Source organism: Aptenodytes patagonicus, chromosome 8, assembly GCF_965638725.1.
Source record: "Aptenodytes patagonicus chromosome 8, bAptPat1.pri.cur, whole genome shotgun sequence".
In the NCBI taxonomy this organism is placed as follows: Eukaryota; Metazoa; Chordata; class Aves; order Sphenisciformes; family Spheniscidae; genus Aptenodytes; species Aptenodytes patagonicus.
This window is the reverse complement of record NC_134956.1, coordinates 2,623,281-2,643,850: the sequence shown is the minus strand read 5'-3', so window position 1 is coordinate 2,643,850 and position 20,570 is coordinate 2,623,281. Positions and strand designations below refer to the sequence as shown.

The following is a 20,570-nucleotide window of genomic DNA, read 5'->3' as shown; positions in this document are numbered from 1 at the left end:
TTCAATGTGAATTAGAGATTTTTATTTTCTCCCCAGCAGGTGTGTGAGCCAGACTCACTTGAATGCTATCTAGTCTCTGGAGTTGTGGGTTTTATATCTGTCAGGTATCAGTGAGTGAGGCACAAAAGAGGGAAATGCTGGTTGACAGCACTGAGCATATCTGACTACCAAAAATCTTAGCATTTCTCCTTACAGACTTACAAAATAGAAATCTTTAAAAACTGTTACAAATAACTAAATTCACCTTCTGCTCAGTATATGTCTGTATCTACTTTATCTCTGGCAAGCAGGACAGTGTCTGATCTCATCCGTTGGCTTCCACTGGTTTTGAAATGGTATGTGTCCAACACTTAACTCTTATCTGGTGAATCCTTTATATTACACCACCAAACTGTATTAGCAAAGTTATTCTCATCAATATTATCACTGTCTTAAGAAAAGGTATATAGTATTTTATTTTGTCAAGTACCAAACTACTTTCCACGCTTAGAATAATCTATTTTAATACCATTTATAAAGGGAAGAAATGCTTACTTACGCACAGCATTGAAATAGGGAATGAACATGAAAAATACAGAATACTCGGGATGCTCTGCCTTTCACATTAATGTATTTTTTTTTCCTGATAATTATTTCCCCTTAGTGCAAAACCAGTTCTGTACAAGTCTTGTGCTATTTTGCAATGATAACTAGATGCTTTTGAAGACATTGGTAGGCATCTGTCTGCAGCTTCAATGTCTCTGAAAATTCAGCTCTTAACTCACTTTTTAAAAGTACCTTCAAATTGTCAAGACAAGTTTGCATGTCGTGTTCAAAGGACAATCTTTCATACCCTTGTTTTCACATACAATAGTTTAGATACCCAGAATCACTCCCTCACATCTTCATATGAGTCTATATTGCTCATAGAATTTATTGCAGAAAAAATGAGTGTTTATCATTGCATGTTCTCCAGCACAGTGCAGTGTAATAGGCTGTTACTTAGCGGTTACCGAAAAGAGTCTGGCTTTTGGAAGTATGTAGATTGTGTTGGTCAGGTGCCTTAAAAAGACAATTTCTAAGGAAATACAGTCTTCCATTTAATGTTTTCCTCTGCTTTTATCTGGAGAAGATAATCTTTGTGTCATAAGGGTTTTTTTGTATTGATTGAACAGTTCGGAATCATAACTGCTAGCTTGCCACAATTTTGGTCGTATGTAAGGTACTTTCTCTAAGCTAAAGTTTACAGAAACTTGGATCCTTTTAGCTAGCTATTACATCTGAATAGTGTGTTCTTTAAGATGTCTGAGTGAGTTTATTGGGGGAATTAAGGTTTAAACTCTTACAGAGTAGTCAGTGATAAGGTATATGTTCTTATGAAAGCTTAAAATAGGTGACTACTGTTCTTATCCTAGTCTAGGCTTTAAAATTTTTTTAATGTTATGACTAAAGGAAAAGAAAATAGTTCACTTGTAGTAATTTAGCTGTAATAGCAAATTTTGAATGGGCTAGGTAAGCCTTAGACAGTAGTGGCTTAAACAGAAGCAGCTTTGTGAAGCTGCTGTACCTACCTAATACCTTACCCTGACCTACACTACCTACTTGGATGAATGATCTCAAAGCTGGACTTGATTGATTTCAGAGCACAGTGTATTATATACACACATTACAGATATTAAGTAACTGTCACAGGAGCAGGAGATTGATACGTGTGCAAAACCCTGTTGGTTATAGTCTATCTGGTGGCCCTTCAGCACTTTGTGATAGGAAGATTAATACTCAGTTTTCTGTTAAACTTGAGGTTGAAAGAAAATAGAAATCAGTGCCAGCAGTTCAGTTGGATAATCAGATTGGAAATAACTCAATTGAAGTCTAAAAATATCTTGCAAAAGAAACATGGAAAGTGACTTTTTTAATGATAAAGAGAGCCTCAATACATTTTTATCAAGGTATAATCTTGGATCTTCTAAAGGTTTTCAAATGGTGTCCTGGGGGAGAGAGACATACTTCTTACCTCATAATGGAAGGAATAGGTTCTAAATACAGCTTTAAGCCAATTTAACAGCTCTCCAAATGTTAAACTATGCTATTACCATACACTTAACTAATTTAGCAGGCCACTCTTCTTCAGTATAGACAGCAGTCAAATTTCTGTTGTACAAAAAGCAAACAGGAAAACCCATAACTATTTGTGTTGTGTATTATTTTACCTTTGGGAAGGAAAGTATTTTCTTTGAACTGAGTAAGCATTGATTAAACCTAACACATTTAATCGGACTAAAGTGAAAAATCTTCCCTGACTGTTACTTGGGCTTCACTTTTCTCATTCTTGTGAAGTTATTCTGTTCCCTTGTTTTCCACTGGCCGCTGACTCATATGGAAAAACAAGACAATTGTTGACACAGTCCGTCTTCAGTGATGCCTAAAGTTATGAATGTAATACAGGTAACTGCCTTTATCAGTATTCAAGTAATAGAAACCCTTGTTAAAAAAGACCGTGAAAAAAAAATTGCAACCCTTTTGTGCTTCAAAGAAATATTTTTAAAGTGCATTTTAACATCTTTCAGTCATATTAAAAAAATGCTATCTAAGATCAGGATAGGAGAGTACGCTGGCTATTTTTATCTAACCTCTGGGAACAATTCCATGGACAGCAAATATACATTTGGGTTGGTTTGTTTTGATTTTGTAACCCTGCTCTTTTCCAAGTAAACTAAAATGAAATGATAAAAAAGATGCAGAGGGCTAAACTTGTGCTGGAAGTCAGAACATCTAGTTGTGGAATAGTTTGTGTTTTTTTTCTAAACTACGCAGTGGGGATTGCAATTAAATGCTTCCATCTGAGATTTTTTTGCTGCTTCGAATAGCTCTATAACCCAATTCAATAGCGTTAAAAGAAATCTAACATTACCTGGCCAGTAAAAACTAAGATACCCGGGAGGCTTGTTCTCTAACTGAAATCTCAGTGGGATGATCAGCAACAAAAGACACTACAAAAATAAAACTGAGACAGTGTTTCCCAAATCTATGAATCTCGTCTTACAGCATGGAAAAGAATTGTCAAATCTGAGAACAGCCCAATTATAACGGACTCTGCTGTGTGACTCTGAGATCACTATACTCCATACAAGTGTAATAAAATGTAACTATTAATTTACATTAACAATGTGGCATCTTTTATTGCCAAATTTGTAAATCTAGAATGCCTTTTAGTTGATGAAACAACCTAGTATCATTTCAGAAAGGATAATTAAGTGGTCAGAGTGATTAGCCTAAACTTTGGGATTCATTTCCTTTCAATTGCACCAAGAACTACACGTGTCCTCAGATCTGTTGCTCTTTAATTGCCTCACTTTGTGTACCACAAGGGTGGGAATACAAGCTACGTGGTCCTCATCATCAGCTAGTGGGGCAAAGCAAGTCATGTGAGAACTACTTCTTCACAAAAGAGTACATACTCACTCCAATTCCCTTGGATTCTCCCCATTTACTGGTTGCACACTCTGCCCGTAACCTGCTTTGTTTCTGTGAAGTCTCCGCAGAGAATGACTGACAGGGGTTAAACCGAGCACTCCCCAAGGTTGGTAGATACCAAAAGGAGAGTAACTTTATTTTTCAGTTTCACAAAGCATGTATTGTTCTCACTTCATTTTCCTCCAGCACACTGTTTACCCAAAATCATGCAATAGGGTAAACTTCAGTGGTTTGTTAATATATAAATGTTTTGGAAGCAGGATAGGTAAAGATAAACAACTTCTATTAATGAAATAAGATATAAATTAATCTTGATTTAAAGAGACTCTCATTATAACATTAAACTAATAATGTTATTACCTCCCAGTTCCCTCAGGATTGGCATGAGATGGTAAAAGAAAGACATTCAAATGGTCAACTGGCTGGGACTGTTAGATTAAATAACAGAGGTGTAAATCTTCATGGGAAATTATATACTGGGGCAAATCAAGGAAAGGCTTTAATATTATTTAAGGGTGCTACTGTGTGAGTGTATACATCCTGTAATGTACTACTGCAGTAACACGTATATTGCACGTGATGATCAGCTCTATTCTTCAAATAAATATCTTCTTTAAAGGCAAAGAAAAAACTAAGCAAGAGCTCCACTTTTTTCATGAAGTTCTTAGAAATCTATGCAGTATTAGCTAGGCTTCATTTAGTTTTGTAGTTTCCCCTCCCCCCCAAAAAGTGACCTGCTTTTCAGTACAGTGAGAGTGATAAAATCATTAGGACTTTTCCTCTGTTCTTAAGTATTTTCATTTTTTTAAAATTTTGTTTTGCAAAGTAAATGTTAGCAGGTTTCCGGGCTGACATTTATTTGGTATTATATTTACATAATTATAAATATTTGTACAAGTTTCATCCATTATGGACTGGATGAGTAACTGGAGATAAAATTAGCTTAAATCAAAATCAATACAAAGGATAACAATGCCCACGCTCCTGGGAACCACATTCTGCTGATGATTTCATTTCAGTATTTGCCTCTGCATTCCACTCCTAAGTGTTACAAGGCAGAGATCAATGTCCCCTTCTGTGTTTTTGTAATATTTTGCACACTTTGGGTACTGCCAAAAATAAATTATAAATACTAATGCAACTAAATGGTCAGCCAAGGAGATCTGCTTAAAAGCAATTACTGCACCATAGTCTTGTTAATGTTCAACTGCCAGTAAACAGGTTTCTTGGCAAATGTTTATGCTGTGAACTCTGATCATGCACTACTGAATTATTCACTTGGTGTACATCAGTGCACATTTGTAACCTAAGATTTGAAACTGAGGTTTTTACCTGTAAATCTCAGGTTTATTGCTACTCACCCTCTTCACCCAGGTATCCTTTTGGTTTCAATAGGATTAATGGAATTAAACCAATAGGACTCTCTTCCTAATACTTGAATTACATAGCTATGTGTGTGAATTACGGATTTAATAAAAGTCTTCAGAAGGGGAGTGAAAAGCTCTAAGTTACATTTACTGTTTAATTTATTTCTGGTCAAAAAGCTGTCAGGCTAGTGAGTATTGTGCTACTACTAATAGACAAAGAAAGGGTTTGGTAATTGAAATAGCCTTTTACTACTGACAGCCCAAGCACTGTCTGTCATATCTGCTACTAACCTGAAAAAATAAACCAGGTCTTCAGTCTATTTCTTTGTTCCCTTTTGTTCAGTTAGGTAGCACATGCAAACTTGTATTACACTTGTTACAACATAGAAGAGCCGAGTTAGAAGACAAAGCTGACTTAAAGCCATAGTCTTTGTTTTCTACAGCAAAATGAAAACTAACCTGAATTGGTGCCTTCATTTGAAAACACGGTGAACAAATCACTGATGCTGTTTCATGTTTTCCTGACTGAAACAGACTAACTTGCAGGCAGAGTCTCAATCTTCAAGACTAGTTTAAGAGATATATGGGGGCAAGTTGTAAGGAAGAGTATAGTGCTTAGTCTAATTCTACTTGTTTACTAAACAAACCTCAAAACTAAGGAAATGGATCAATAATTCCTCGGTTCTCCATCTACTGTAAAAACACAATCATTCACTGACTGCATTGGAAGCAGGATTTATGTTAATTTTGCATCTTGCTCCAGTTTTAACATGAGTTACTATGTAAACTACTGATTTCAATCTGAGTAGTAGCGATACTGTTCTTAAATGCATGTGATTTTTTATCAGCATGGCTTAAATAATTTGGCACTAATCCTGCAAATAGCGGGAGGCTGAGTTTATCTGAGGGTCCCTGTTCAAGCATGCAGAACTGCAGGACTGTGACCTACAGATGTAAACTATAATATGTCATGACAAAGTCAAATGCTTGCTAGTATTCTGTATCTTAAGGACCATCTCACCAGGAGGAAAAGCAGTCATCAGGACTGAGTTTTAGCTTGGACTCTCTTCGTAGCTTCTCCTGAGAGTGGAATACGGGGTTTGCTACGCTAACAAATCTAGAGTTCAGACAATTCTCATTTTCGGTGTCTAGCTACTGCTGGACACCTATTGCCTGTTATCTTTGGATGTAGGAGAGCTGGGAATGTCCTGGAAAACTATCCAAAAATACTACTGAGTACTGCAGCTCAACCTGCCCTTCCATATAAAACACTGGAATTATGAAAGCTAGACTAATTGAAAAATTTAAGGCCCTTTCACTCTTACAACTATAAAACTTGAAAACTAACCCCTTAGATTAGAAGCAAACAGGCTACAAAGCATACGTAACTCCTCAATTATCTACCTCGTAGTTTAAAAAACCAGAAAGACCAGAGAATGGTTTAGTATTTTCTGTAGGAAGATGAGTAGTATTGAAATTAGGATCCATTAGCCCTTTCTTAAACCTTCCTGATTTTCATGATACTGGATATGTTGAATGGCTAAAAGCTGGTGTAGCCCTAGTAGCAAACCAGTGCAGGTCCTTTTTGATCAAGATTTTCAAAAGTGACAAGTGACTTCACTTTAAGTGGGTGCTTTCTGAAAATGAGCTCCTTCAAAGTGTCAGGATTGCAAAAATCACTTGAACACCTTTGCTTTAACTGCAGAGTTAAAAATAATCCTGCTTCTTCTCCCTTTGCAAATCCATTTTTGTAAGGTGCTTGAGAGTGTAAACCCAGAGAGGACTGCTGCCATCAGTACTTCAACTGCATCTACAACATATAATACAGAGCTGAATGTGAAAGACAACTGTATGTAGTTGAATTATGAAATCTGTGTTACTTAACAATGTAGACTTTTGATCAACAGTGAAAGGTTTTCCTGCTGAGTGTTTTCAAGAAATGAAAAGCAATTGGGAACTTCTGGTAGAGAGAGGGAAGCAGTTGAGTACAAAGTTGGGAGGGAATCACTTGAAAAGACGCTGGTTTCTTACAACCAAGAAGTGCAATGCATGCAGTTTTCAGCTATTCTGAGGTCTTCTTGCCCATTATATGCCCAGACTGTATTTCAAGAGATGGTTAAAAAAAAAAACAAAACAAAACACAAACAAAAAACCCAAATCCACTTATGCCACTTAAGCAATAAACACTCTGGTAACATGTCAAATGTATGACCAGAATTAACCCTGTATATGACCATTAGGCACATGGCAGGAGATCATGGCTACCAGTCAGTTCAAGGTTTCTCCAGTTCCTGTTTCCAGTGGTGCAGGTCTTGAGTTACAGAATGAAATAAAGAGACCTGAGGGCAAAAACTCAGTGATACCCACTTGGAAGAGGGAGCTATCACTGTGCAAACAATAACAAGTGAAATGCATCTACCCCCTCCTCAAGGCTGTATAAATAACTACACTGGTCCAATCGTGCTTGACAGCAAGTCATGTGATATTGCTCAGGCTGATGTTGCTTTTAAAATGATAACTTAAAAAAATTATAACAAAACCTGAGAGAAGGCTTCCTCCCCTGGGCCTGTTCCAATACTAACAAGCAATCCATATGCCTTAGGACAGGTGACTGCTATTTGGTCCTGTAATCAAAACGCTGGGTATTCTGACACTTGAAATACCTTTATCAAAGACACTGTCACTTTCTGGTCATTGGTGGAGTGCTGAGGATTTAAAGAGACACTGTCAAGATTGCTTATTCCAAAAATGACTTCCTTTGCCAACAGTCTGCTAAATGCTTCAGAACTTTGGGTGTGCATCAGTCTCTTCCCCAACCATCTGTCTCCCCACCCCACATTACCAGTTCAAAGTTGTTTCCTCCACTTTTGTAACTTGTATGAAGGTTACAGAAAAGAAAATGGTGGGGACAAATGTTGAGTAAGTTTTTCAGAGGGCTTGACTTTTAGGACTACCTCTCTTGAGTCCCTTTTTAAAAATAAGACACCAAAGCAAACAGGATTGTGTCTAACTTCTACAAAATCGCTGGTTTCACAGGAGGAGGAGAATATGGCTACCGTGCTACTCAGCATTAGGGTGAAGCACCATCTAAATTCCAGTAAAGTTAGGGATATCACCTAGCTCATATCAGCAACCACACCCCCAGCCTTCTACAACGTCTTTGCTGTCAAGCTTGATGCTGTCAGTATTCTTCTCACTGAACATAGGGCCTCCATGCCTCATCATGAGCTCTGTAGCCATCTTCACAAAAGCCTCCTCCACATTGCTGGAGTCTTTCGCAGAGGTCTCTATGGCACAGATGATATTATCATAGTGTTCAGCCAGACTCTGAGCTTCTTCCAGCTGAACCTCTCGAAGGTCACTTAGGTCAGACTTGTTTCCTGGAAGAAAAAGAAACAACAGAGTAATTTATAATGACTGTTTATGTCAGAGTAAGTATTTAGCAGGAGGTTCTCAGGTTGCCCAGGGAAGCTGCAGAATTTCCATTCTTGGAGATTTTCAAAATCTGACTGAAAAGGCCCTGACCAACCTGACATTATCCTCGCTTTGAGGAGGAGGTTGGACTAGATAATCTCCTAAGCCCCTTCCAACCTGTATTTCTGTATGACTCAGAGAGAGAACAGGAAAAGTCAATAACTGAAGAGTGGTGGCTGTAGACCTTAACAGAAGAAAAATGGGCTAGAAATGAAAGCTAAAACCGTTTTGTGAAAACAACAGCAGTCTGCTGGTTCCTAGGGAAATCTAGAATACTACTGATGTTGTATTAGCAAGTCTACAAGCCTCAAGAGCTGCGTCTGAGTCAGAAACACTGGGACTGGGAAGCAGAACTTCTAGCAGATAACTGACAAACTCTAATTGCCCTGAAGTCCTTCTGAAATCCCCCGTCTGCTGAAGTATGTGAGTGTTCCAGTTCGCCAAAACATGTCGACTTGGTATGATGGAGCTTCTTTGGGCCCTGGAAACCTTATGATCTTTATCACAAGAACAGCTCCACAGCAGCTGTGCCTCAGAACCTAGAAATCTTGGGTACCCAGTTCTCCATTAAGTGAGACGCAAAGGATTCAAAGCTGGCTTCTGATACAAAGCTGGCTACTTCTTAACAGAAGTTAATCAAAGCAAAACATTTCTGTTTTGATGAATCAGCACTTTCTAATTAAAAAAAAAGGGAAAATTTCCAATCAGATCTACTACATACATCTTAACTTCAACCAAAAATAAAACTTCTAACGATCATAAACAAGTATTGCAACTAATTACATTGTACAGTAACTTGTAGCGCTTGGTATTAATATTTTTAACTCACCAATCAGTAATTGTACTATGTTGGAACCGGCATACTTTCTCACATCCTCGATCCAGCGAGGAATGGACAGGAAAGAGCCTCTCTTGCTGATATCATAGGCTAGGATTGCTCCATTGGCGCTGCGGTAATAACTCTGTGTGATAGTTCGGAATCTCTCCTGGCCAGCTGTGTCCCAGATCTGCAACTAAATAAAACAAAGCATACAGTGAGACACTGGCTAGCAAGCTTTCCTGAATCAAAAGATAGGATTGATTCAATAGCCTTGTTATAAATCTCCCTTATACGTAATACATTCTGGCATCACATTTTTCTAGTCCTTTGTTCATGATTTAAGGTTAACAATATACACTGGAGAGCCTTTTCGCACTTGGCTGCTCAAAGCTTGTATCTCTATCAATTGAGACACTCGGTTCCTGCAGGTGAGCTCTGATGCATCCTTCTGTGGCAGATTATGAAGTTATCACTTTGTATATCCAGCCCTACCCCTCTGTCACCTTCTCTAGCAGAGTTAGCAAAACAAGATGTTAGCCCATAGCCAAGCCACTCCAGTTCATCATCTGGTGTGTCACTGAAACTACAAGTGGGTTTTCACTAGCATATTGTCTGAGGTACTGACATGGTTTTGCCAGTTCTGCTACAGGGGCAGTAACAACTGGACTAGGACGTGGTAGTATCATCCGAGAGCACTGATGCTGTTTTATAAGGAAATATGAGACAATTAAAAGAATATATATAGAATACATAAAACATATAAAAGAATGTATAAAAGAAATGCCAGCAATTCTAGGTTTCAATAAAGTCAGTCAAAGATCTAGTCAGTCTAGTTACCTGTCCTTTTTTAGGTGATAGAACAGACATTACATCTAGGCAGGAAGAAGAAATGCTTAGCTTACATACTTTTGCCTAAATCCAGCAGCATAAGAACTATGAGTTTAGTATCAGGGTTTTAGTTCCCAGTACTAGATGTTCCAGAGGAAGAAGCCAAAGAACTCGGAGTGGACAAACACAATATCCTGCTCAGAGGGAAAACTTCTGTTTTAAATCCTCTTGTTTTATAGGTTGTCTAATGTCCTGGAACATAACAGCTTATATTCCAGGAGCTTTTAATCTAAAGTAAGTGTGGATGTTCTCATTCTCCATATAAATCTCTAATCCTTTTTGAATCTTTCAAAGCTCTTGGCTTCAATATATAGTAGCAATGAAACCAAAGAGTTTCCTTTTATAAATTTTATATTTTCTGTCCTTCTGTTGCACTTTACTTCTCTATCCCCAAATGATAAATGAGAGACTTGTCTTTTTGTGCCATTCCTTATATTCTGCATTTCCTCTTAACTGAGACATGACATAAGTAAATACTCCTGGGTTTTTTAATCTTCCCATATTATGAACCTGTTATTTATTAGTTTCCCTATCTCTGAACCTCTTTCTTTTAAAGAGCTGACAACAACACAATGCACCAGTGATGTTTTATACCAAATAATATGGAATAATTTTTCCATTTATTTCTCTTGCACATTAGTATTTTGTTTGTACCTTCTGACTCTGCTGCATGTTTGAGCAGAAACTCTCACTTTGGAAAAGGCTGTGCTGATCAGATCACTTCCTGTGCTAACCAAGCATTTAGATCCCAAATGATATATGTACAGCTTAAAAGGAATCAATCCAATGAAAAAGTACTTCTCGGTCCTGGTAAGAGTTTTCTCAGAGAAGGGGAAGGGACTGTAATGGACTCAGAAAACCAAAAAGCAATGATTATTAATGGAACAGATAATGATTTAGAGCAGTCAACAGACAATTACTAGAGACAAGGAAGTTTGTGGCAGGTTTATGTATGATGTTCTCTGTACTCAAGTCTCCCACTAGACCTTTGTGTCTGTTACGTAGTTTTAAATGTCAATATTTGATTAGGTCAAGCGCAAAACAAGGCTAATGATGATTACCCAACTCTTGGGAGAAGTCTGAGAGATTCTGTGCATACAGAAGAATTACAAACTCTTTAAATTAAAAAAAAAAATTTTGTTTTAGCTTACACTTTTCACATGGTATAAATAAAAGTGTTTTACCTACAGAGTGACTGAGCAAGCCAGTCTTGGACCTATTGCTGTATACTGGATTTTGAAAACTTCTGTATAAGTACATTCCATAGAATCACAGAATCACTGAGGTTGGGACAGATTTTGGGAGGTGACAAAGCCAACTGCCTGCTCAAAGTGGGGTCAAAACTTAATTCTTCCAGGAAGAATTGCTCCAGGTTTTCCCAGGGACCAAAATGAGTCTGATCAGCCTGTAGTTTCCAAGATTTCTTGCCCTTTCTGAAGATGAGTACGATATTTGCCTTTCTCTGGTCCTCCCCAACTTCCACAGCCTTTCAGTAGTGATAGAGCAACCTCAAAACGTCACCAGCAAGATCTCACAGCACCCACACACATTTTTTACTCAAGCATTTATGTCTGTGTGTTCACAGGACTGAATATGTACAAAGTTGCTGAAGCCCGGAGTGTGCTGCTGGGAACAGCACAGACCACAGGTTTGACCTTCTCAGGAGCTCAAACAGCAGTTTTCCTCCCAGCTCACATCCTCCAGGTAGGCTCTTCCCCTCAGGCATTTGAAGTTCGTGCTCCCCTACTTGTCACTCCTCTTTTCTGTAAGGACTCTGATTCATTCAGGTTTTTTACATGATCTTCAGTTTGTTGTGGTTTTGCTTTCATTGCTGAGACTACAGTATGTATTAGACCCATAAGCAGATACTTTCTTTGCAAACATATAAACCCACTGACACACCTGTTTGTCATTGTTCCCATCACTTCTGCTGGCAGAAGGAGCCAGGTGAGTGCTTGCTCTTTGTTTCAGGGAAAGTCAGTCAAATAAGGGCATGGTTTAATGACTTGCTTAAGCCAAACTAAGACAATACTGCCATTGAAGACTTGCCATCCCAGCTGCATATCCTTGCCCTCTCCCTGCATTGAAACTAGCACCTGTTAATTTGATTCACTATATGGCTTAATTCACTGATGTAACTGAAAAATAGGTGTTTTCCTTTTCTTTGAAGGGTTAACACTAATTATGCAGCCACAAGGTACTGAAAGCATGCAGATTGCATAGGGAGGAAGGTGCAGTGATGCTTTAGAGCAGTGGCAAAGTTGTCTTGAACCAATCATGAATATGCCCCTTCCGTTTAACTTGTTGCTGAAGGTGGGTGTGAACCGATCCAATAAATTAACCTGAAGCTGAGTAAGGAGTCCTTGTTCAGTCCCCTCTGGCAGACCTGTGCAGAGATGGTAGCTTTGGCTAGTATGAATCAGTCTGCCTTGCAGCGTGCTCAGTGTGCAAAGGCACTTTTTGGGGGGCTAATAACAACTCGCTCCTTACAATTTGGAAGCTTGAAAATCTGTCCTGTCACATTGTTTGAAGTTTTAATAACTGTCTTATTTTAAATTGTTAAGAACACACGCTACAGAGACACACAGAGTACGCAAGTATTATGAACCAGATTACCTAACTTAAAGCAAGATCTATTCCTAAAGGTAAAATATAGCTAATTTGCTTGACAGCATCTTTAGAAAAATTTAAGAAAAATATTTCTGTATAGCATGAATCAGTCTGATACATGATTAAAAAAATAATTTAAGTCATCACAAAAATACCAGTTCTGATCCTAAGTAAACACTATTTTCTCCAGTAGGTGTACAGATATGCATTTCAGACAATTCTACTAAAAGAGAAATATGACAACTATATATAAATACCAATCACAACTATAATTTAAAACCACCATTTTATAGTAAAAATTTTATATGGTCTCTCTGTTAAACTGTATTTACAAGTATGTAACTCTTGACAAGAAATAACAGTTGCAAATTCTTTGGAAAAAAAATTAGTCTTAGTATTTCTCATTTAGAAGCCCCTCAATATAAGTTAGATGTTAAAATCAAAATACCAAATGAACTGTCCTGGCCACAGGTTACAAAAAAAAGATACGATCATACATGCTTTTGTATTGTATAAGTGTATCACATATGCATGATATGTTCTTATTTATTTATTTCCTCGATTTAAGTGCTTCAGCTTTGTAAATAATGTGATGGAAGCCATGTCTGTCACTTAGTAACCTTTTTAAGCAACTTCTGATTTTGTAATTACTTTGGCAACAATTTTGGTGTAAAAAAGACAGAAGTTGGGATTGCTGGAGAATTGTGTTAAATTCATCTGCAGATACTAAGAAAAAACACCTATGAAATAAGAGATTGGTAGCAGGCCTTTGGGGGGGCATCTCTAGTAACAAATGAGGACAGGATAAAGAACAGAGAATAAATACACATTGTTCAGAAGAAATATGACAGAATAACCTAAGTGAACAAAGACAAGGAGCCGCCTTTCTTGTGCTAATTGCTTCACCATTGAATGACCATTTACTTACAAAAGCTGGTTATTTTGATCTGCTTTTAGCTTTGAATTTTTTGGACAGCAGACCCCTTAGCACTAGCTGGTACTGAATAGCGAAGCGCTAAACCGACTATTAACTCCTGTAAGATTTTTCATGACTCGATATAATCACCGTAGAATTGGAGCTTTCCATAAGTACATTAGACAAAGTCTTGAACATCTTCTCCTATTTGCTTTTTCATCTTTTCCTGTTGGGAAGGAGTATACAGGGAGTATATGTCATTCACCCCTTGCAAGGATGCAGGCTGGGGTCTGACTGGCTGGGGAGCAGCTGTGCTGAAAAGGCCCTGGAGCCAGCAGTGGGTCCTGGCAGCATCCTGAGCTGTATTGACAGGAGTGAAGCCAGTAGATCAAGGGAGGTGATTATTCCCCTTTATCTGGCACTTACTAGATTCCAACTAAAATACAGTGTCCAGTTTTGGGCCCCCTGTACAAGAAAGACATTGAAGAACTGGAGCAAGTTCAGTGGAGGGCCATCCAGATGGTCAGGTAATTGGAGTACATACCCTGTGAGAAGTACACACCCTGAGGGAAACAGGTTTATCAGCATGGGAGAAGGATTTGAGATGACCTGTTAGCTGCTGTTCAGTACCCATGAGGAGGTTATCAAGAAGACTGAGCCGGGCTTTTCACAGTGGCACATGATGGGAAGATGAGACACACCAGAGAAAAATTGAAAGAAGGAATGTTTCAACTTGATGTAAGGAGGAAAACAGGAGGTGGTAAAATTTATGGTGGGTCTCTGGAAGATTGTTCTGGTATGTCTGATTAGGCTTAAAGAAAGCAGAGTTTCAACTATAGACATAGACAAAGTGTTGAAAATGGTGAGTGACAGGCTGACCAAAGAGCATAGTAAACGAGTGTTATCAAATGGTTTGATGTGGATTCTTCTTGCATTGATAAACATATTGTTTATCAAAGGTTAATGCTTAACAAATGGCCTCAAGACACGTTAAATAATTTCTCCCTCCCTTACTTCCTACGTAATTATCGAGCACTTTCCTGATTCTTCTAAAGTATCACGGGAGTTCACATTTACTTTTGCTTGAGAAGCAGCATTAATAATAACTAAGTACATCCTATAGCTGATACCTTCTTTACAAAGATAGAAATGTCACTTTTGTGCTATGAATTCTTCAAAATATAGCAACTTCCATAAAATTTCCCGGTAGTGAAATGGTGGATGCAAAGACCGTGCTAAATGATTCTTAACCAACTGTGTCTAAATCCGTCATCTCAAATGGCAAACAATAATATACATTTCTGTACACTGGCAAATCACAACACTTGCTCCTAAAAAGACTTACTGAAACAATCTGGCAACTTAATCTATACAGTTTTTGCCAAAAGCAACAAAACTAACATCTGTATGGCAATGTATTTCAATTTAAAGTGATACTCATACACAGAACAGTTAGGATAAACTGCTCCATTCAACTGTTTCTCTACAAAATTTTCAGAGAATGAGGAATCCCTGTTTGCTGGGAATGCAGCATTCCTGTTTGCTCTAGCATTACAAGTGTCAGTTGACAGAGAAGAGCGCGACACTTTCCTCTGAATATCAAAGAATATTGCTTCCATGTAATAAGCAATAGCTTCATTTGTATTTGTTTAGCCACGTTATTAAATACAACAGTCAGGAGACAAGACAGTTAACAAGTCATAATTTTCTATTACTTGCAATTTGGCCAGATGACACATTACATTTTGGGCCATTCTGAAAGGAATATAGTTACAGTCATGAGGCCTGAATAAAAGCCAAGAATCTTGATATCATATGGGCTGAAAAAGCTTGTAAATTAAGAAGTGCAATGATACATAAAGAAGTATTTGTTATAAAAGGAATGTTTGTTTTCAAGTGTTCTTCTCTCCTGCTGCTTTCTGAAAGATATAGTAAGAGAGAGAAAAACTATGGCATAAAGGAAAAAAATATTCAGTATATGTAAAACACTGTGAAATGACAGCATAAAGTAGACATTAAAGATACCCAATTAACTTATCAGTTCACAGGAGGAAATTAATCAAAAGAAAAGGAATTTTGTTATTACTAACCACGATTCATGGACTTGGACTTAGGAATGTCCTTGCCTATCATTATATAAAATCTTCGTTCCATCGTTTTATAAATATCTTTTCTTACAGTGACATAACAGTTACGAAACATTTTTGTTCTGTTTGCCAGATTCTTTCTATCACTCAAAGAACAAGTAATTATTTTATCAATAGGACTTTAATCACTATGCATTAAGTCAACAACCACAACTTTTGGGAACTACAGTCTGTACTCCAGGATTTAGCCAGCTAAGGATGTATTTTATAGAGAGCAAGATGCCACAATTTCAACCTGTTAAACAGCATATACTAGAGCCTTTTTTTAAAATGCAGATAGACTGCAGACATTTCATAAAGCTGAGGGGGGGAAATTCTGGATATATGCTGGTCCCAGTTTGCTTTTGTGATAAAAATTAAGGTGGTCATCACAGGTAGCTTTGACGTTGAAGTTCCTTTAGAACCCATTGTGCTAGATCTGCCAAATCCCTGCCTGGCTCCGTGCCACACGGCCTGCCTTTTAGCTCCAATGCCTCCAAGAGCCCATGGCTCACAACAGCCCGTCCCAGAGGCAACTGGCTTGAATAATCCCACTGGACAATACCTCAAATTGCAATCGGAGATCTTAAAGAAAGAACAAGAAGAGAAACAGAAGACTGGATGGCACAGACATGCTTACGTATTCTTCCTCTCTGGAAGCAGTAAATCTCTGCAAATCAGGGTTAGCAAATATTGGGGAAGCTTACGATACCAGCGCTTTACTGTTTTATTTCTAAAGAGGAAGCTTCGGTTATCAGGACTGCCCATGAATAGCTCCTTTCTCAAGCACTGATGTCTCTTTATATATGAAGTTTAGTCAGCTTCAGTAGCTGATGAAGCAGTAGTGTATGAAGTATCATTTGAGACACTTGAAAGAATACAGCTTTAAGATGCAGGGAAAGCCTTGAGTTAAAAAAAAAAAAGTTATTTGCAGAACCTTAACCTTTAGTATCCCAACATGCTTCTTTTCCCTTATCCAACAAAAATGCATCAAAAGGAAGTGAGACTTAAAATCCTTGGGCTCCAAATGTTTCAGAAACATTATGTAACTGTAATGACAACATTTGAAGTTTTAAACAGAAAGGGACACTAACACAATTGACCTTACAATGTTTGTTTCAATCTCAAAATAAGTGTCTGATTCATACTCACTCAATTGTGTTGTAATACTATCCTCAGCCTGACTAAAAATGAAGCTTCGGCCACTGGGGATGCGGAACAAGTAGTGTTCAAAAGCTCCTCGGGACCTTTTTTTGTACACACAGTTGTTCTGAAGGAACTTCTAAAGATGAGCTTATAAAACATTATACAAATGGGAATTTTCTTATTCCTGCACCATTTGCTAAAGAGAAAAGAAGCCTTTGCATTCCTTATGAAGATACTGTCTTGAGTAGCATAAACCCATAATGAAATCGGAGCAGCACAGAAAATCACCTGGCATGCTTTTGTAAGGATCTTTTCGTAAGGTCAAACAAACTTTATTTTAAACATGTCCTGAACATCTCTTGATTTGAGGCATCCCAATCAACAATATTTCTGAAACTCTTTTGAACAAGTTTGTCTCACATGACTGAGACAGCAACAATGAGAAACATAGTGCATCTCTCGCAGAGCACATGTACAGGCTTGTTTACTAAGGGGTTAGGATATGATCCGTTCTGATAGCTAAAGTGTTCCTCCTAGAATCACTATAACCTACACCGCAACCAAATTTGTAAAATGTGCACGATACACACACCTGATAGTAAGAATTTATTTACCTACTTTATAAGGGAGCTCACAAAAGTATAATAAAATGCCTCCTTGTTTTCTATTTCCTATAACATGCTGAACAAACCTACCCAGATTAGATGGACTGCTCTGAAATCTCAATCCAACTGGAAAAGCCTGACTGGAATTTAAACTTCACATACAACCCACACCTTAACAGACCAAACAAAAAAACTGCAAGCAAATGTTTTCATATTCTAGCTGTGTCCCTGACTCAGCAGCTAACAAAAATGTCTCTAAGGTACATCAGCAACAATGTTGGACTAATTTGCCTAAAGTAATGCTTAAAATACCCTTCTTCAATCTGTGCATCCCTAATTTTTTCCTCAGTGGAAGTACAGAACAATCCAAAGCAAAAGAAAGCATCACGAGGCTTGCAGTTTCTTACTTGCTTTTTGTAAAATACTTAGAAATAATCCACAGGTTTTGTTACAGACTGACTACTAATACAGGAATATTCAGGTGTAAGCAGTGACAATATGAAAAAGCACACCTAGGAAGTTTGGGTTATTTCCTGGGCTAGTCGTCTCCTACTCCTCAAGTCTGTGGCTGAGACCCGTGACACCAGGAACAGACACATTTGTCACTTTCTATGTGCCTGGCATTTAAATGGAGCCAGGTTTCAATCCAAAAGGAGAACCCCCACTTCTAACAGCTCACTTGCGAGAAAGCACAGAAGAGGTACTAATAGCACAAACAGAAAATCCGAGTTTCCTTTTCAAGTGCTAACCCCAGCTACACATGACAGGAGAAGGTATACTACTACCAAGGAAGTAAACACCTTTGCTAGGTGTGCAACTTCTAATCCCCCTCCTTTCCTAAAAAATGTGAGCCTTCATTTCTTCCATTTTCTGCAGCTTTCTCTACTTAATATTCTGCTCACCGACGTTAATTCGTAAGAAAAAGACAATAAAGGACTTTAACACCTATTTTGGTAAACACAGACCAAAATTCAAGTGCAATTACCATATTTCCGTGTCATCTTTTATCTCAAAAACTTTACAGTTTCATGATCTTTCCCAGGCAGTGACGGCATTAAGTTCTTTTTAGTCCCGCTGGGGGTAAGTAAGGATAGTTGTATGACTCCATTCTGGAGGGGGCTGGTCAAGGGATTTATTCCAGCAGCCCCCTACAAACTGCAGGTGCTTTAAGCCTTTTTTCCTGCTGTTCGATCATGCTTCTGTGCTCAGAGGCCAAGCCTGTTCTAGGGAATTTGTGCCACTGAGAGCCTGAGGATAATTCCACCAGGTAAATGTCCTATCCTCTTTCTAACCCTAACGACGAGCTGATTTTCTCCAGCATAAGAAAAGCAGAAGTCAGATTTAGGGTTGATTTGTTCTGGTTTGAGAAGAACTACAAAAGTCGCACTTTCTGAGACATCCTGTAAACAGTGTCTCAAGGTAACTTTTAAATATGCCTAATCTAACAACCGCTCCCCCAGCTTCTCTCATTCTGCCAGTTCCACATCCCTTTCTGGAAACATGACAGCCCAGCTGAGGTTCCTTCTGGCTTTAAATAAACCATCACCAGAAACCTGCCCGAAAAGAGGGATGCTGCAGTTACAGTACAACGGAGGCAGAGCACGTCCTGACGTGCGGCTTCGCAATGGGGCTTTTACCAGCGTTCATGCGGTGCTAATGAGGAACCAGCCCGGCTTGCGGCTACGCTGCTGATCCTGCCGTAGCAAAACAAGTTAATAGATGCGCTTGGTCCCTCCTCGCCCGTAGGAGCCGCTCGGGAAAGCGGCACCGGCGCGGAGCAGCCCGTCCTCTGAGCACAGCAGCAGCGCACAGACAAGTCAGCAGCGGGACGGGGGCACGGACAGCGGGAGCTGCCCTGAGGCGGGGCACCCCGGGCGGGCGGCACCGCTCGCCGCCAGCCGCTGTCTCGCCACCGCCGCCTCCTCCTCCGGCAGTCAGGCCGGGGCCGGGCGGCCCCGCCGGCATCTCGGCGGCTGTGCTGGCCCGGAGCTCCGCGGCGCCGGGCCGGGAGGCGAGCCACAGCTCCTCGCCGGCTCCGCCAGCACCGGAACCGGAGCGGCGGAGCGGCGGGGTGTCGGGCCGCTCCCTCCGCCCCGGGCCGCCGCTCCGCTCACCTTCACCCGCTTGCCCTGGATCTCCAGGCTCTTCATGGTGAAGTCCACGCCGATGGTGCTGCCCTGGCGCTCGGCGAAGGCCCCGGTTTTGAAGCGCTGCACGAGGCAGGTCTTGCCCACACTGGCGTCCCCGATGAGCACCAGCTTGAAGAGGAAGTCGTAGCTCTCCTCCGGGTCGAGGCCGGGCCCCGCCGCCGCCCCCGGCGCTGTCGGGCCGGGCATGGCGCTGCCGCCCTCCGGCCTTCCGCCCGCCGCCGAGGGGAGCCGGGCTCTGCGCAGCGCCCGCCGCCCCCCGCCGCGCCGGGCCTAGCGCTGGGCCCGCCTCCCGCCCGCCCCCTCCCTCTCTCCGCCCCGGCCGTGGCGGCCGCCTCCCGGGCATGCCCGCCCGCGGCCGGGGCGGCGGCGAGGCTGGCGCGAGCGTCGGCTCGAGCGCAGGTTCGGCTACCGCCTGGGGCACCGCGCCTGCCTCGCCGGCTGCCCGGGTCGGGCCGGGGGGGGCACCTGGCTCGCTGCGGCCTTCCGCCGGCCCCCGGGACTGGCGGCGGGTCCCCGGTGGGCCGGTGCCGGCGGGGCCTGCTCGGGTCGCGGTCCGACATAAACCATCGTGTGTGGGCAAACGAGTGCGGTAGTCAGCTGTCGTAAGTGGCACTGATGAGCCACTAATCCCTGCCGGTGCCCCAGTCCTGTGTGGGGTACCTGCACATGGTATTTGTCCTCATTCTTGCTGGAGTGACATATTTTTGTGATGTATTGCTTCTGATCTATTTTACAGTTACTGACACATAGAAATAAACGGGTGCAATTACACCATTAAGTCATTCAGGAAGTGCAGCTGATTTGCCTCGTTGGCTTTTCATTTTTAGGTCTGAGCTGGGGTGTGGTTTGTTTCCAGAGTCGCAGTTCAAGGCTCAGGGCTACAGTTTTTCACCCTTGCAAGGTGCTGCACTGCTCAGACATGTCTTTAAAACTGTTAACGTCGTGCTATGTGTCTTACATACGCATGTGTATATGTGTGATTATATATTGCATCACAGACTGGTTATGTGTATTA

At 40.4% G+C, this 20,570-nt stretch overlaps 1 protein-coding gene across 1 annotated transcript; it reads right to left on the bottom strand.

Moving 5' to 3' along the window:
- RAB43 (RAB43, member RAS oncogene family) lies at positions 1 to 19,754 on the bottom strand. Its single transcript, XM_076345949.1, has 3 exons — positions 19,520 to 19,754; positions 9,124 to 9,307; positions 1 to 8,200 (listed from the first exon to the last, which is right to left on the bottom strand). The coding sequence occupies exons 1-3, from the start codon at positions 19,739 to 19,741 to the stop codon at positions 7,947 to 7,949; spliced, it is 660 nt and encodes a 219-aa protein (XP_076202064.1). The 5' UTR covers positions 19,742 to 19,754; the 3' UTR covers positions 1 to 7,946.
- Positions 19,755 to 20,570: the final 816 nt, after the last annotated feature.